The 19,191-nt window shown below is 37.0% G+C and overlaps 1 protein-coding gene across 1 annotated transcript; it reads right to left on the bottom strand.

Annotated features, from left to right (window-relative positions):
• Window positions 1-1,896: 1,896 nt before the first annotated feature.
• Window positions 1,897-18,696, bottom strand: LOC122344748 (zona pellucida sperm-binding protein 3-like). The gene is made up of 10 exons (XM_043238305.1): window positions 18,219-18,696; window positions 7,376-7,491; window positions 7,192-7,295; window positions 5,206-5,383; window positions 4,983-5,100; window positions 4,741-4,826; window positions 4,342-4,592; window positions 4,004-4,180; window positions 2,241-2,465; window positions 1,897-2,166 (listed from the first exon to the last, which is right to left on the bottom strand). Exons 1-10 carry the CDS (start codon window positions 18,624-18,626, stop codon window positions 2,042-2,044), a joined length of 1,788 nt encoding a protein of 595 aa, XP_043094240.1. The 5' UTR covers window positions 18,627-18,696; the 3' UTR covers window positions 1,897-2,041.
• Window positions 18,697-19,191: the final 495 nt, after the last annotated feature.

Below are 19,191 nucleotides of genomic sequence, written 5' to 3'. Positions count from 1 at the left end.
TGCAAAGGAGCAACTGTATCTAAAGTGCTAGAAAAAAGAGAGTGCATAGTTTCTGTTATATCATCAAGTTTTTGCGTCGTATTGGATGAGCTAAGGAATTGAGATAAGTCAGGAAGATTACATAGAAAGCTTTCTTTTGTGGTGGAAGTGATGGTTCTACCATACTTGTAATAAGGTGCAGAGTTTACAGGTTTAACTATACAGAGTTCACACAAGACTAGATAGTGATCTGAAATGTCATCACTTTGCTGCAGAACTTCAACCATTTTAACATCTATTCCATGTGACAGTATTAGATCTAGAGTATGATTTCGACAATGAGTAGGTCCAGAGACGTGTTGTCTAACCCCAATGGAGTTTAAAATGTCTAAGAAAGCTGATCCTAATGAGTCTTTTTCATTATCAACATGGATATTAAAATCGCCAACAATTAAGACTTTATCTGCGGCCAGTACTAACTCAGTTAGAAAATCAGCAAATTCTTTAATGAAGCCAAAGATTTAACAATGCAGCATCACATGAAGAAGATTTTTCCCGGACCACATGAAGAAGATTTTCCGACAGGACAGCATCTGGCAACTACTGGGTATTAAACAAACCAAAAAATGACTCCAATTTCCAAACATCAAACCTCCCTTAAAACAAAATGTGCATCCTATGGGAGAAGGTAATACATAAAGGGGCGGTTTCCCGGATAAGAATTATATTAGGCCAGGACTAGGTCTTCTAGGTGTTCATTTTGGACATTCACGTAGATGTCTTCGCAAAAAACATTACTTCCATTGTTTGGTCTTAAAATGCTCACAGGTCATGTATGTTAAGATACGCAAGTGCAAGTTTTTTCAGTTTAGACAGCTCTAAAATGATCTTAAATCCTGTTCATGAACTGTTCATGGATTGGCAATTTTAGGAGGCAAAGCTCCTTAAAAATTCTGGTTGTCTATGGAGCTGATGGATCCCTTGAATGTATCCCTTATTCTTAGTCAAGGAGATCCTGCTGGAATGCCACTGCCATTGCAATTACTGCTCATTTTTGAGTATCTACTCAACTCCCAAAGTTTTCAATCTTCTAGGTTCTATTGAACCATTTGCACAGTCATGTTTGTCTGATCACTTGTGTACGTAATTAGCAGTTTTGCTTTTGAATTTTGTTTCACCATTGCTGTTAGACATGTTTTCAGGTTTGTGCCAACTAAGGAATGTGGTCTTTTTGTCTTTGTTGTGATGTTTAGAGCACTAGTGCCAAGTTTGCTTGTTTTTTGTTTGTTTTTTTTAAGAGAGGATTTTAATTTTAACTGAACTCGTAAAAGCACTTCTCAGCATCAGACATTTTTTCAGACATTAGTTTTGACAAATCTATGCAACATTACATAGAAATATTGACCTCTTTAACGGTTAATAAAAATGTTTTTATGAATGCTTAGAGCCCAAGTCCAGAGTTTTGCTTCAATGTTGAAACTACTACTTCAATAAACAATGCTCTCAAATAATGCAAAAATTTTGTATCCACGCAATCAAATGATGTTTAAACCTCATCCCATATTTTTCCATTCCTCCTAGGGTCAAAACACCTATTCAGGACTCCAATTAAGGAGCCCCAAGAGAAATAAGTTTATTTATTGTTCTAAGGTTAATATTTTAAAGACAGATGTGCGTTATCTGAAAGACATATAGATGCTCACAATATAATTCCTAAACTAAATATAATCTGTATTCACTAAATTATTAAAATGGTTTCTTCATTCTATTTGATTCTTGTAATGAGTTTTACTTAATTCTTGTAATTTACTAAAACTCAGGTTTGTATTATTTGTTATAATTTTAAGTGTTTGTGCAAAGTAATTTTCACATAGAGACATGTAGATTTTACTTAATGAAAATCAAAACAACAAAACATTTAATTCATGGGACCATTTAATTAGTTCAAAAGTATTAAAGCTCTTTTGCTTGGTTTCTGCTTGTGTGCTTCACGAACAAGGTTTTCCTCCACATCAGTGAGATTACTTCATCTGTCAGCATTCACAACTTCTGGTTTAGATGTCTAGGAATCTTTAGATGGGTGATATGTATCCTCTTCATCTGGTAGGGAAGGGCTTGTACCTAATGTATGCAGTCCAGAGCTTTCATCACCGTTAGAGGCACGAGTTGTAAAGAGCTCTTTGAAATCTGAAAGATAAAACTATTCCATGAGCAAAAGATAATAACCTCACTAAACATACCATGCCAGTTTTGTGCAGTACCTTCTACTGGCAAGAGTCTAGTCTTCCAGTGGCTTCGAATAGAATCTTTTGTCTCTCCTTTATCCTCGCCATGTTCTTCATCTCCTCCAAAGTCTTCATCTCCATCATCTTCACCATCATGTGCATCCTCCTCCTCCTCCTCCTCATATTCTGGTTTGCTTTCCATGATTATTTTTTGCTCCGTGGTTTCCAATGATGTTGGAGGCGTTATAGCAACCTCTTGATCTGGTGGAGACTTAAATGTCTTAAAACTGTAGCCTAAATTATTAAACCATATGCAATAAGCATTAAAATACTGTTAATAGTGCAAAGTCTTAAAAACAAAACCACCATCCATCCATCCCATTTATCCCTCCATCCATCCAGTCTAGGGGGAACGCAGATATTCTGAGGGTGAATTACATGAATTAAAGCGTACGCACGTTTTATAGATGAGGCCCTAGGACACTACAGTGAGATGCCAAGAACTCAAGCTGTTATACGTGCAGAAAAGTGTCATCTTCAAGACTCATGAGCATAAACTCCTAATTTGGTATCAAATATACAGTACTGATATTGGACTGAGAAAACATTTCCAATCCCACCAAGGGAGCAGTCAAAAAATAAAATCTCAAACATGAGAGAAAAAAAAAAAAAAAAAAAAAAGTTCTTCTGTTGTGGGTGGTGTCTCTGATAGGATGAGAAAACATTTGGCAAAGACCTTAAATTACAATCTGCTTTTTAGATCATTTCATCTCCCAGCAAAAAGGTCCTGTGAAGTCTTCATTACACCAAATGTATAATTATTTTTCCTGATTTGAGTATTTAAACAGAACTTCCCACACAATTTCTGTTTGTCTCTATTTACCAGGTATGCTGACTCTTTCATTTCAGTATTTTAAAAGTTTGTGTTTCCTGCTAAACAATTGTGTAAGCAAAATTGGATTGCATTTTTTGCAAATTGCTACACAGCAGATAAGTGATCAGTTTTTAGTTTAAAAAAAAAAAAAAAAAAACATTAAAAAAATCTCCTATTGTGAGATTAACATTTTAATTGTTTCGAAATAATTCTGGTCACTTTGTGCAGAAGCACTATAATGCATACATGCAGACAACCTTTGACTAGGAGCCTTAACATGACTACATACACACACACACACACACACACACACCATCCCTAAACTATGACAAAAGTAGCTTATGGGCCTCTTCAGAAACTGTTGCTATAAACAAGCGTTGACTAGAATGGCCGCAATAAGCTCCAGTGGCCATGTTGGAGCCATAGCATGTAGCAGATGTGCACAGCAATAGACATATTTAGCTGCAAATAAAGTAGTTTATATTAAAAAAAAAATAAAATCTAAATTTATCATTATGCTAAACTTTTTATATATGATGATCTCTAAATATTGGGTGTGATTATCTAAACCTGAAAAATATGGTTGCGGGTGGATGGAGGGGGGATAATTTCGATTATTGAGTATACGTTTGAGCTCATCCATGCATCACCAACAGACATACAGAGACAGGTCATTCATCGATCCATCTATGAATGACAAACACACACGCACCAAAAACCTTTAGATGGTTTATACCATTGAAAATGTACACATTCTCCCAACCATGTGTTAGAGCAACATATGTATTATATTACATATGTTATGGCTTTATACAGTTGATTAACCCCCCAGTACCTAAAACCAACTACATAGAGACCTACCTCTTGACCCAAATTTGCATTTAGAAAAAAAGACTGTAGCGCAGAATTTTTGCATAATACAAACCCATCTCAGCAGAAACACCTTTCTTCCATAGGTTACCAAGAGGCATCGGTTTCTTCTCTTTACTGTGAAAAGGGAGTGGAGGAACACCCTGCTTCACTCTGGGAGGAGCCAGGAATCCCATTTTGCTTTTCTTTGGAAAGATGGCCAGTGGACCCACTGTTTTCTCCTGTTCCCATCCTGTTGATATAGGTCACATTTGTCAAAAACAGTAAGTGCAGGCATGCCTACCTTCCATTTAAATATTGAGATCTCAACTTTAGCATACATAGATTTTTAAATTGTGTTTATACTGCTCAAATGTGTTGTGGTAATCAATTACTAGACCTGTAAATGCTTACCCACTGAATCAAATCCCTCATCATCCTCTTGCGGGAGAATGGTATTCCTCCAGGAGGAAACGGGCTCATTTGCTGTTAGTAAAGAATTTAAGGAACTTCCAGATCCCCCTTGAATCCTAGGCTGAAATTTGTTGGGCTTTTGGGAAGTTGAGATCTCAGATTGCTGCAGTGTAGAACGGAAGGATGGTGCATAATCTTTTGTTGTTTGGCAGCTGTAACAAGTCCAGTCATTTCCATCTGCAGCCATCCAGCTTGTAGGTTAAAGGAGGAGAGCGAAACTTGAGGTTGGTTCTCCAAAGAAACCGAAGTATCAGAAAATATAATTTGCATGGTAAATTAGATGATTAAGTTATTTGTACTGGACAACAACAAACCAAGTATGAAAGCAAAGCTTCACACCTTCCATCAATAAAGGAGCATGCTTTATGAAAGGGGTTAACTACATCCATTACAGGGTAAGCTTGAAGACTGCAAGTAATGTATATCTGTTCAAACAAAGTGAAAAAAAATGCAGAATAATAAAAAAAAAAAAAAAGACATCAGAATTCAGTATGTACAATAAACGAATGCCACTCCCATTATCTCCAATATTATTGTTTTGAACCTGACAACATGTTTTATTAGGAATGCACTATATTCACCTCTGGCCTTGTCTCTAGGTGGAATTTGAATGCATCCAGTTGTAGTTGGAGTTTGTCACTCTGGACTCTAGGCAAGAAACGAGACTTTGAGCCTGTTGTCTGTCCATCCACCAGACAACTAATGAGGAAGAGAGGGGAAACAACACAAATATACTTGAATAATAAATTTCATTTGAGTAACGGGTGCTTCCCTGAAAACAAACACCTTGATGAATGTACCCACCCATGATTATCAATAAATGTGTATCTGGGGACGGAGTTCACATCTGGAGTGGCTGTGGCAACACAGCTTTCAAAATATATGTTGAGGTTCGTGTGATGACCCAGAATAACTGAGGCTTCTATGTTTATGTTGTCACCCAGGAAGTACACAGAAGAAGCCCGTTCAGAGCGCCAATCACCTGTACCAGAAATAATGCAGACAAAAGTGTGACCATACTAATGTCTATTTTACTTAGACATGTAAACTGAAAGTTTAAAAAGTCTCCTTGAATAACAAATGGGCATGGACAACTACAAACTGCAACCATTAACCTGTCTACAGGTACATCTCAAAAAAGGTAAAATTTTTTGTTACTCGTTTCAGAAAGTGAAACCTATATATAAATTTCAGTCTGTGTAATCTATTTCAAGCCTTTATTATTTTTATGATTATGGAGTACAGATAACGAAAACCTACAATTCTGTGTCTCAATTTGAATATTGTGAAAATGTTCAATATTGGAAAGTCACACCCTAATTGACCTCAAAACACCTGCAAAGGTTTCCTGAGCCTTTAAATGATCTCTCAGTCTGGGTCAGTAGACCACACCATCATAGGGAAAACTGCTGACTGCTGACAGATGTCCATAAGACAGTCACTGACACTCTCCACATGCTAAGTTAATTGCTAAAGAAGCTGGTTGCTCACAGTGCGCTATATTCAAGCAAATTCATAGAAGGTTGAGCGGAGGAAAAAAAAAAAAAAAAAAAAAAAGTGTGGTAGGAAAAGGTGCACCAGCAAAAGTGATAACCACAGCTATGAGAGCATTGTCAGGCAAAATCCATTTAATAATTTGGGGGAGCTTCACAAGGAGTGGACTGGACCAGCTTGACATAAGGAATGCGACATTTGTAGCCTGTGTATGTGTAGTGGCTCTTGATATGCTATCTCCAGCCTCAAAGACAACAATAGAAGAGTCTTACCTGGGCTGTGGACAAAAAGAACTGGACTGGTGCTCAGTGGTCCAAAGTCCTCTTTTCAGATGAAAGTAAATTATGCATTTCATTTGGAGAAGGAGTGGAGAGGCACAGAAACCATGTTGCTTGGGCTGCCATGTCATTTGCTGGTGTTGATCCACTACAATTTCCTGGTAGATGACTGTTTTGACTGTAGACTTCAGAAAACGCAGAGCACTTCTGCTGACAAGCTTTATGGAGATGCTGGTTTCATTTTCCAGAAAGGCTTGGCACCTGCCCACACTGCCAAAAGGTACCAAAAGCTGGTTCAGTGACCATGGTGTTACTGTGCTTGACGGGTTCAAGTCAGACAAGTCTGCTGGCCAGTCAAAAATCACCTTTATTAATATAGCGCTTTTAACAATAGTGTCAGAAGCACTGACACGCTGTTCTCCAATTTGATCATGTTCAATGTATAAATGACAAGATTGAAAAAACGGCATTCAATAATGAAATGCTTTTTTGAAAATTGAGTGTTTTTAGTGTTATTTTACTTTGTTTTCCATTTATTCCATGTAGTGTCAATTTCCTTCAAAATGCAAAAATTCCATTCATAGTAATTGCAGTAACATTTATACAAGAAAAAAAAAAATATATATTATATATAGAAAAAAAATATATATATATATATATATATATATATATATATATATATATATATATATATATATATATATATATATATATATATATATATATATATATATATATATGAAGAATTTTTTATGACTTTAAACTGTGATAAAGTGAAGCCATACACAAAAAAAAAAACTCCTTGAAATTTCACTCTGCGTAAAGAATCTATAATATATGGGTTTCACTTTCTGAATTGAGTGACAATATTGACCTTTTATGATATTCAATTTCTTTTTTTTTTTTTAAGATGTACCTGTACATGCTAGAATACTCATAACATGTCAAAATGAGTCCTTGGCAGACTTTTAGAACCTAATTTCAAAAAAATTAAACTGTGCTTAAATTGTGCACATACTTGTCATTAGCTTTAGTGAAAACTGTAACTCCTCCATTGCAGAATGTGTCGAACTGTAGGGAATCCATGTTGGTTTAATAGGGTTACTGGTAACATCAAACTTTCTGAAAGACAAGGACACAATATAAACGCTCCATCTCTAGCAGAGCTTGCACTACACAACGCTCCTCCCCAGTCCTCTTACCGACTGTAATAACATTCTATGGGAACTACTGCCTGCTCAAGGCGAACCACTTCATCTGGAGAGGGTCGTGGAGTGAAGACAAGGAGGTTGGTGTATATAAGGGAGTCATCTGTAATCTGAACAAAAGACAAGCAGATTGAAACCATTACATTCTATAGATACATAAATATTTTCTCAGCCAGAATCAAACAAAAATCAACCAACCATTAAAAATAAAAAAAATGTAAAAAAAAAAAAAAAAAAAAAAAAAAAAAAAAAAAAAAAAAAGTTTGCTGAACGAGTGTGCTACTGATGCACACCTATATTTTCCTCTGACGGAATTGGAATGCAGTTTTCTAAATCACGTGATTAAAATATTTTGTTTTGCAGGACATGATAAAATGGATGGTTAAATTTTAACAGCAAATGCAGTGACGCTAAAGCTGAGCTACACAATCACTGCACCAAAGATTACAGAAATACAAAGACTGTTCACTCATAACTATGTAAAAAAAAATATAAAAATCCAACAAACTGGTGGTACAGTTAAGCCCCCTAAATGAAAGAGCCAATCTTTAATTAGTGAAGTCATGGCTTCACTGTAGTTGCCGTTTGATTTCAGTACATTTCTTTAGATGGGACTTGGTCTTGTTTGAGCTGCCCGAAGTTAACAGACTTTCTTTGAAAGGGACTTTGACTGCACATGTCTACTGCATTACGGCTCTAATGCAGCTACTGGAGTTCATTGTGGCCATAGGGCTTGCGTTTATAACAACTGCACGTTACTGAAGCTGCCAACAAGAGACTTTCATAGCATTTAATGATTTCTGAGTGGAGGACAGAACATAACCTTGGCAAATTTGCATTTCTACTTCAGTGTCGCTGTACAACCACAAATTGCCACTCTCAGATCTGGCAGTACAACTACAAATCCTGGAACTTTGGCTTTTGCTACTCCTTTTGCAAAACTCACTTGTGCACATTAAAGTAAAGCTGGGGGCGGGGCAGGGCAGGGCTGGACTAAGAATTAAGACCATGTCTGACCAATAAACAACACCAGGCATTGGGACTTGGGTTTAACCAAACTAAAAAGGGTCAATTATATAATTTCAAGTTTTGTTACTGATTTACCTTCATACATCAGAGCCATGAGGGGCAATAGTAAAACAACACTGATTAGACTAATACAGTCAGAAGATTTGTTTATAAATCAGCAGTTCACAATTAAAGCATTAACATGAGCTCTACGCCCTTCAAACTATATGTTTGTGATATTCAAGGGTCAATTTGACCATGTAGCAAATCTGCTTATTAAAGGGAAATAAAATAATTACAATTAAGATTAATTGCAGTTATTTATATCAGCTGGCAGTACTAACTGGAGCAGAATTATATTGGCATCAAGAAATCTGTTAAGTGAACATTTATTGTAAACTCAAACTACGGTTTTCTGTGGCCATGAAAAATCCATAAATGCATTGGAGCACGTAGCAAGACTTAATCATAAAGGGACATTAATTTGCAAGGCAGAACCAGGAACTCATGTAATTTCTGCACAAATGTTTCATTAACTAAACGCTAATTCATAACTGAACACACAAATACTCATACATGGGGAACGTGCAAAATTAAGCTATGGAAAGTCAGTTAACCACCAACAGCGCTGTTTATAACAGGTCTACAATTAATACTAAACGTTTCGATACTTGCATTGCCTCTTTGGTAAGGGTCCAAATGAAAGACTTGATGGTTCTGAAGTTTTGGACCTGCACTCATGTTCTTCTTGGTTTGAGGAGTGATGAATTTCAAAGTTGTCCACAATTGGGAGTTTCTTTCCAGGTAGAAGGTGATCAGAGCTAAGAGAGAGAGGTCCGATGATCTTTTGTTGAATGGAAAGTCAAAAGTTAAGGGTTGCCTCATCTTTTTATCATCTCCAAGAACTACAGATCTGGTTGCATTCATTCAAAGATGCGTTCTCCTGTAAATTTAGACAAAGTCCTTTAAAAGGACAATATAAAATGTCTTTACAAAAGAGGAGCGGAGTTCTGTCCCCATTCTTTTAGGCCATAAACAAATGTTATCAGTTGGTTGCGGGTGGAAACCAGAGTCCTGTTCTGCCTTTCTGATGTTTTAGCTGTTTTCCAGGGAAGGGTACCAAGACTCAGTTTTAGTGGCTCCTTTGGTTGGGTAAAAGGGGGAATTAAAGATTTGTTAAATATAAACAAGTTGTTGGGGTCTGAGTGGTTCAAAGGCTACAACTAAACCCTAGAGTGCAGCCTGGACGAGGGGACGGGGTGCACATGTTGCTTCTCCTTTCCCCCTTTTAATGGTTTATAATACAGCAAAGCTTATTGGTGTATATGCTTGAGCATGCAGTCTTTAACATACAGTTTTATGAATGATCTATGCTGTTTGTACTGCAGAAATTTTGAAACCGCAGCGATTTTAGTTAGAATCAATAAGATAAAATTTCGTTCAAATGCCTGGTGATGGCAATCTCAGAGTACTTCAAACAGAGCTGTGCTGCTCATGACATTGTGTGAGACACGACTATATAATTCATCACACTATGCTAAATGAATTCAGATTTTATTGCGCTTTTCACAAAAAAAAAAAAAAAAAAAAAAAAAAAAGATTTAGCTTCTTATAACATTTGTATATTCATATATAGGCCTACATTAGGATCAGTGGATAAGCACCAGTCAAACTGGCAAGTCTTTAATTCTTTAAATGAACAACTATGGCGACAAAAGACAATACCACCAAATAGCCCTGCATCAGCATAAAGTGGGGTTTCTATGCATAAAGGAAATAAAAACCTTGAACCAATATATTTTTGCATTTTAAATGTTTTTGTTTACTAAAACAGCCGTTACTAAACCTGACCTACAGCAGATAATAATCATCATTTATAATGCTACATTTGTATTTATTTTATAAGAACCTATATGCACAAATTACTGATGAGAAAGAATGAACCAGGATCACTGTTATATATAAAATACTCATCTTAGATTTTAAGTTATTATAGTCTTTAATAAAATATTAAAAGACTAATGAAGGTTTCTTTTACTCCTTAAAAATAAAAACACACGATGTGGATACATACATAGATTTTTAATATCTGCTGTCACATGGACAATTACTATAAAAGATAGGAATCTTTAAAAATTAAGAATATTAAAACCAGCTGCCTGTGTTCCTGTTTTTTGTGCAGATCCTCAGTGAAGTATGAATGAAGCACTATTCAGCTGGAAGAACCTAGAACAGGTGCTTTGCTAGACCCCTCCCTGATAGCACAATTACATGTAGGAGACGTCTATTTCATGTCTGCATTTACACCTGCAAGATTACTTAGGTTGTTTGCTCATCTGCAATATCTATTGGACGTCTTCCTTTAGAGGTCAAACAGACACCTTTAAGAGGTTTATGATTTAGAATGTATGTGAAACTGATATCTGGAAGTTGTCTGCAAAATGTTTGTAGACAGCAGATGCTTTCCAGATCAAAAGATCTTTAACAGACATCTTGCAGACATACGTGTGCTATCTGGGCTTTTACGGGACAATTTGCCCCAGTATAAATCTCAAGTTTACATTTTAAGAGTTAAATTTACACGGATAATCACAGCAAGAAAACTGGTCTATATAGAACGTAGAAAACTAACTCAAGCTTGTAAATACGATGCAGTTGCACACTTTGACCAAAACAACAAACTTGTGTCGCCTGTCCTTAAGCACGGAAATAAATCCCTGCTAATGGTTACGTCAAAAGAAAACTTGACGTGTCCTGAAAACGTGAAGCCCGTCAGTTAACAGAAAGCTACTTACACTAACTCTACCCATAAACATACCGTTACTACAAAAGATTAACAAGTTCAGTGGCATAGATGGTAAGTCACACACCTACAGTGCAGTTGGTCAGGCCGTCTCTGCCTTGCATGCCATGGCTATCCTGTAAGTCCACCAGGTCAAAGCGTTCAAACAGCTTTCTCTTTGGGCAATGAAGTTCAAACCACTATGCCTTGGGAAGGCAGTGCCCACATTAGTGGCCCGGAAGTGCCACCTATGGCTCAACCTGGCAGAAAAGGACATTGAGAAGGTTTGCTTTCTTGATGTTCTCTCAGGCTGGGCTGTTTGGCGAAACTGTCGAAGACTTCGCCAAGCAGTTCTCAGCAGTACAATGGCACACTGATCCAGCATGTCCTGCTCCAGCTGCCACAACTCTGCCGTGGGCCCCGCCTCAGCCTGTCTGTCGCCGAGGGCACCCTCCTGCGGCTTCCACATTTGCTCTGTCCCATGCTGAGACCCTGTCAGCCAAGCGAGTTGAGCCTCCCGCAGGAAAGTATTTTTATCTTATCTGAGGAACAATGGCTTGGCTTCTCCAGCAGCAATGTACTCACTTTTGGTCCCTGTGGGCGCCAAGGTCAGCAAATTTGCTCTGGGAAGGTTACGACCTTGCATAAAATTTGTCTGACACGCTGTGGCCTGTCAGCATTCATAGTGCTCTTGGTTGTGACAGGGTTAAGGTTGTGCCGTTTTCCATAGGACCCCAGTCTGTCATGACAAAACCCGTAGTGACTGACAGACAGGGAACGCCTTTGGATACGCATGTAACCGTCATTCTCTTACGGCAGGAACAAATGTTATGTCCCCTTACCACAACCTAGAACCATTGCTAGGGGCCAGGGGAGGTCTCTCAGTTCCTCAGAAAAACCCGACTAGTGGTTACACCTCTTGCCCATTTATACCCATCTGACGAAGAGTGGCTTAGGATTGACAACTTGCCAAATTTCCCCTTTTAACCCGAGCTAATCAGGGCTCCAAGCAAGACCCCAGTCTGTTGTCAACATTGCCGTTCCTTCCATTAGGGAAAGAGGGTTACCTATGTAACAGGTGTTTTTCCCGTCACACTAATAATTCCCTCCTAAAAACAAATCAAACTAAAAGACAATTTGAAGAGGAATCATTTATATATCATTTTAAAGGGGTCTTTACATTTTACAGTTACAGAATATTAGTGATCAGATTTAGACCATTCTTCACAAAATTCTTTATAATAAACAGGGGAGGGACTTAATTTCTCAATTTGTGATTATAGATTACCATGACTTTTGCGTCAAATATTTAAAATATAAAACCAATGTCACATCCACATTGAAGCCTTAAGTGGACATCAACAGTCCCACCTAAGCATCATTCTTCTTGCTAACAAAGTGGCAAAAGGTGATCAATTTTTTTTTTTTTTTTTTACCTTGTTTGTCAATGATATTGTGTGTTCTAGTACACACACAAAAAAAAATTCAGCACTGGGTTTTATATCTAAATTTAAATATTAGTGCCCAATAGTCACTCAGCTTTTAACAAGAGTAAAATGTGGAAAAAAAAAAAAAAAAAAAAAAAAAAAAAAAAAAAAAGTCAGCTTTTTCACTTTTACATAGTGCCCACACGTCACCAACATCAGGGTATATTCTGGGAAGTCAACATTTATAGTAGGCAATTAAATGGTCAATTAAAACTAATCATACAGTGGGTACGAAAAGTATTCAGAACCCCTTACATTTTTCACCGTTATTGCAGCCATTTGCTAAAATCTTTTAAAAGTTCTTTTTTTTTCCCCCCTCAATGTACACACAGCACCCCATAGTGACAGAAAAACACAGAATTGACATTTTTGTCATTTGTTGCGTTTTAAATGCAGCATTTGAGATAAAATGGCTGCAATAGGATTTGTGCATCTGCTACTGACTCTCATTTAATCTTTATCCAACAACAAATTAAAAAAAAATAAATAAAAATATATTTTTTTTGGAATCATGTAAACATTACAATGTCATCCCACTGCAAATGTTTTTTTAAAAAGCAAACGTTTGAGATGTCATGAATTATGAGGCCACTTAAAAGACTACAGTTAGCTAGATCTCTGCACTCATTTAGAAAATAGTTGGAAGAGCAGAGAAAAGGAAGGCTAGTTTAACTTACTATTTTGGAAAGTAGGCTAGTGGGACATTTCATAGTGTCCCATACGCAAGGATAAATGTTGGCTTTTGACCGGTCAGCCATCAGCAAAGATATGTAATGATTACTTTTTTTTTTTTACTTTTAGTGTGCAGAGTAAGAGAAGCCATGTAAGCCAGTTCTACTCAAAAACCAGCGCAATCCCAAGTCAGACCAGCACAGCCAAGACCAGGTCTTTTCAAAGTCATAATAGGAAAATGCTTGTTATGATGATTAAATATTTGGTAGAGTAGGTTGGTATTGTGTGTCACTCACTGTTTGCAAAGAGCAAAAATGAACCAAATGTACTCCCCGTTGTCATCCAAGGTGTTTATGTCCTTTCAGGAATATTCCCATATAGTGGACTTCAAAATCAATCATCAAAATCATGGGCACCATTGAAGTTGAAAGAGAAAATCAGATGGATTTATAGTCATACCCAAACTGTATTCATGTACAGGGTGCACACAGCTAGACTACATGAGCATAACACAAAATAACCAATTATTTTGCTAGATAAGACCTTTATTCCTCAGCTGGGAGCTCTTTGAAGCTGCATTTAAACTGACTTTTGGAAGAGCAAAAAGTTAAATTGAGTTAATTTGACATGATTAAACAGTAAAGACCATATGTCATTTTTTTTAAAAACACAATTGCAATTGTTAAAATGATAGGATTTTTTTTGGTTGAACTATTAAAATTAATTCAATACTCGCACTAATGTCGTTCCAAACCAACAAGACTTTTGTTCATCTTCACACAACAAATTAAGATATTTTGAATTGAATGGTATACATTTCAGTGTAAGGTCCATTGCAGTCTATGGGAGGATTTTGGAATAAATCCAAAATATTTTCATTTGTGTCTTGAAACTGAATGAGAGCATTACAGGTTTGGAACAACATGAGGAGGAATTAAAATGGCAGGATTTTAATTTTTGGGTGAACCATCACTTTAACATTAATCTTATTTATGAAATTATAAGACTATTGAATATTAAAATGACTATAGCATAACATAGCTTATTTGAGTTTAAGGCCCATGTTTGTTTTTTTCTAATTCTTTTAAAGATTACGTTTTATGCTAACAAGAAATTCTTTACCTAGCAGGCTTTGAATGAAGCATGGTTTATGGTATTTATGGTAAATGAATTTCAAATTCAAGGTTATCAACGAAAACGGGGACATTTTGATTTTGTTCCTTAATGAACAAAAGACATTTTTGCTCAAAAGCACATGCTCTTGCTGAAAATATAGAAAACTTAAAGATGTGCTGGGAAAAATGTGGACGCAAATGAACTTGTCATTACTAAAAGAGACTTCCATTACATTATCACAAGAGTGTCCATCACATAGCCAAAAAAAATAATCATCCCTTCACAGATCACGAAACGCTTGTAGAACTCCAGCAGCTAAATGGAGTCAAAATGGGACACATTCTGCACTCTCGTTTCAGTCCCACCAACATTGAAAGCATTGCGAAAAATTCTCTTCAATTGTGAACAACACTGTTAGCTCCTCAAGCAAACAAGCTGTACTAATAGATGAAGCTTCCACCTTGAGTAGAAAAACCACCTTGTTAACATCAAAGCCTCTGTCCTAGGTGAACCACCAGAGTTCATATTTCTTGATCTAGTGGAACTTCAGGACCAGACATCTGAAGGAATAGCTGATGCTTTAATGAGTTGCCTAACAAAAGTGGCTAAAACAAAACTGGGTATCTTTTTGTCTCAGATGGTGCTAGACACACTCTGGTGTATCAACTAAATTGAAAAGAGCTTTCAAAACCTGCTCACTGGGTACTGCATGAATCATAGGTTAGAACTGGCAGTTTCTGATGCTGTAGATAAATGTTACTGCTATAAAATACACGAGTCTTTGTTGAAAACTTGCACAACATCTATAGCAAGTCAAACAAAAACCAGAGAGAGCTTTTAGAATCAGCAGCCGAGGTAAGCTCTCAGGTTCTTAAAATTAGCCAAATCTTAGATGTTTAATGGGTTGCCAGCAGTTTTTGGACTGTTCAGGCTGTCTGACCTGTCTTACTGCTTACTTGTCAGACACTTTCCGTACCAACTGTATAATGCTGTAATTTGACTTAAGATTATTAGGAGACTGCAGAATTTTATCCAGCAAACAAGCAGATGGTAAACCAGGAAAAGTTGAGCTCTGAGCTTGAATAAAAGGCTTAAACAAAAACTGGTGGGATTGTGGTCAATTAAATTTTACTGAAAGGTCACTAAAACTAGCAAAAAAAGTGTCATCTATACAGAAATCACTACATCTTGCGAAGTCTACCCTCTGCCACTGTACATTTGGAATCTGCCAGCAGGGAACAAATGGTTGTTACAGAGAGGGATTACCGTAGAAAAAAAGGGTAGGTTTATGTCTTTGTCTAGACTGGGACCATATCCTAAGTACCACTGATCTTGAAGAACATGTAGAAGGAGAAAATGGTAACTTCATTGTTATCAGCATAGAAAGCGATGAAGTATTAGAAGGCAGCTATTCTTACAGCTACATTAATACTCCAGCTATTATTCTGTGGGATAACTGTGAAGTAGTTACATTTGATTTGCCTGGTAATGAGTCACTCACCTTTAAAGTAATAACATAAGTACCCATTTTCCACATACTACACATTATTGTTTCTCCTCTGCATCGATTTGAACAAAGCTCATCTTTCTGCTCTGTGCATTGTGATTCGCCAAATGATGCAAGCGCTTGGAGGAAATGTTATACCTCTTACCATAATGTGATGCTGTGTCCTGGCAAAATAACACCAATGCCTCTATTGTAATAGATTTTATAGTTTTTGTCGGCATATAAATTACGATTATAATGACTCTGTACTGTCTTTTTACATGTAGTGCGGCATCGCGCCACCTACCATATCTACATTTGTGATCAGAGAAACAAGCGCTACCCTTCACTGCTCAAAACTTACATTTGAATAGCAAGTAGTTAAAAAGTAGCAGGTCCTTTTAATAAGAAAAATGAAAGGTTGAAGCACAAGACAGCCAGAAGCACCTTGCAGAGTTGGAACCGCTTCATTTTATAGCCTCTATGCACAGCCAGCATAGGCTGCTCGGCAGGTTTTAGGAATCAGTCCTTCATAAATATGGTGAAACATTGATTGTTGAACTATTCTGAAACGCTGTACAACTTGAGCACTGATTTCTAGCAGTTATACTTTCCATGACAATGTTGGTGGCAACATTACAGCGTGAATAATAGTTCCTTCTGTGCAACTTCAGGGATCTTATCCATGCACTAACAGCTTGTAACATACCAAAGAGAAAGGAACATTCGAAATTGCATGATATGACCCTTTTAAATGTAACAGGTATGACAGTTTAGGACTACTAGAAAGTTTTAGTTACTAAATCGGTGAATCTGTGTTTTCATGGTGGGAGTCACACTTCATGACTGAATATGCGTTGGAAGACTTTAAATTAGAAATTGGATTACCCTATTGAAGGTGAAAAGGAAACTACTGTTCCTTTATTTTTTTCACTATACATAATATTTGAGTGAAGAAAAAAAAAAAGGAGGGGGTTCTCATGTATGGCGGCATTATAACAACAACAGACATCCATAATCACGCCTCTCTAACAATATAACCTCATTAAAGACCGTTTCCATGGGCAACGACATAAGCCATCCGCCATATTGTAGCGGTCTGATTTGAGGTCATTCGCCAATTACATTTAAATTAGTATTCTAAAAATGTCACAATCCTAAACATGTGTCCCATTTCAAAGACTGCATCCTTCAGAGGACAGATCATTCTAAAGATTCGGTCTACACAGACTTCTAAGGACGCTCTAGAACTTCACAGGATTTCCTGAGTTTGAGAAGAGAGCTGCCATAGTGGTTAATAAAAATGGAGAAAATTATTATTATTATTATTATTATTATTATTATTATTATTATTATTATTATTATTATTATTAATATTACTTCTAATGGTCAAATTACAGTTTAAATGATTTTAATAATAATAATAATAATAATAATAATAATAATAATAATAATGCAAGTATTAAAGATAACTCAACTAAGGTTGCAAATGCACGTAGTTTCACCTCAATAGGTTATTGGTAGTTACTGAAAGCAGATACAAACAATGTTTTTATTTACAAATCGTGTTTTGCCAAAGTAAACAATTTACAGTAATTATTCATGCGTTTTATTTATACGTATCAATTTAAAAGATAGAACAAAAGCACAGATCTTACTTGGCTTAATTTACAACTAGATCCAATAACCGCAATTTTGTTTGAATAAAAGTCCCGTCTTCACCGGCGCGCGCTATGAATTCTGGGATATGGTAGGCTGCGTGTCCACATGATGGATCCTTCAGTTTGCCGGTGAAAGTGCGGGAAGCATTTTAAGTCGCGTTTGAATTACTGCAGCCTTCGTCGCGTCGCTATGACGTAATCGGCCTTCAACCGGTCCTTTGAAGGAGGTAGCCTATGAATTGGGACACAGTTTCTGTATGGTCCTCTGTGGCGCTGTTTGCCGTATATTGCTCTGTTTTTACGGCTTATGAACGCTTATTATCATGTTGAGTACACCGCGTGCATGTGCGCTTTTAACTCAATGAGAACGAAATTAAACTGAACGCCAAGCTTTAATGTCACCCCCTTAAACTCTTTCCCCTCCGCAAAGTACGCCCACTTAAAAAAAAAAAACATTTTTAAAAACTGGTGAGAACCAACCTACAGGGGGGTTTCATGACCCATTAACTGTCGTGAGAATATCTGAAATTGCTGTGTGGCCACGTGTTAAATTATTCTAATTCCATTCAGTAGACCCAAAGCACACCCACAACATGCATCTACAAAGATAATGAATTGCTCATACCCAGCGTTGAGTGCCACAGTCGGTGAGCTCGGACGTTATGATGTACTCGTTTGTGGAGAACGCGGTCACTTTACAAGAAGGAACGAACTGATTGTCGGCTCCAAGCCGCAGCTCTGAAGCATCCACAGGCAGACCGACGTCAAAGAGGTCAGCCTTAATGGCGATTTCCATGTAGTTCTCGTGACAAATCACCGTTACAGTTTTGACACGTGTGAGCTGTCTGCCGGGAGAATCTTTCAATTGATTCGAAAGCTGCTTAGTTTGGAAAGGTTCGCTCATCTGCGACCGGCCGAATAGATCGGGTATACGGGGGTCAGAGTCTAGAGGAGATGTTCTAACATCACTAAACTCTACTATCACAATTACAACTAGAAGAGACAAGATTACATTTTCTGTCATCGTTCTCATTTAATTAGAGAACAAAATGTGCACGTTAACCCTGCATCACCGAGCAAACTTTCGGCCTACTTCTGCTCCTTTAAATGAACAATTAGCCCATTTTGAACCGGTTCAATAATTACGGGTTAATTGGGCGCTGCGGTGCTGAAAGTCTGGCAATAATTAAAGACAAATAAAAAAAAACCTCCCACCTACACAAAAAGACTGGAAAAAAGCATTATGCATTATCTTTTCATACATGCGAGTCGTGGTTTTTGCTATATATATATGAATGTGTTTACGTTTTTATGTTGACGGGTTATTTTTGTTGTATTATTGTTTATTTTAATTAGAAAAGCGCTTCTACAAGATTATTTATTTTTAGCATTTCAAAAAGGGAATGTCATATGTCAATGTGTATTTATCACAAACATAATATAAAAACAATGTTACTCTTTTGGAAGATAGCATTTTGATTATTGTAGGCATGACTAGCTGATAGCGGGAATCTACTGCTGCAGACTCGGCAATCGATGTCTTGGAAGATGCATATGAATCAAACCTATATGCTTTTCTTCTCTCTCTCTCTCTCCCT

This window comes from Puntigrus tetrazona, chromosome 5 (genome assembly GCF_018831695.1).
Source record: "Puntigrus tetrazona isolate hp1 chromosome 5, ASM1883169v1, whole genome shotgun sequence".
Taxonomy (NCBI): Eukaryota; Metazoa; Chordata; class Actinopteri; order Cypriniformes; family Cyprinidae; genus Puntigrus; species Puntigrus tetrazona.
Note: the sequence above shows the minus strand (reverse complement) of the source record. Positions and strands in the feature narration are given on the sequence as shown.

Bases quoted from the DNA above. Each gene is read 5' to 3' on its own strand.
- LOC122344748 (XM_043238305.1), bottom strand. From the start codon at position 18,626: ATGAGAACGATGACAGAAAATGTAATCTTGTCTCTTCTAGTTGTAATT. The intron at 5,384-7,191 runs GTATGTGCACAA...TTTCTGGTACAG, and splicing joins TTCACTAAAGCTAATGACAA to GTGATTGGCGCTCTGAACGG. The intron at 4,181-4,341 runs GTAAGCATTTAC...CTATATCAACAG, and splicing joins TGAGGGATTTGATTCAGTGG to GATGGGAACAGGAGAAAACA.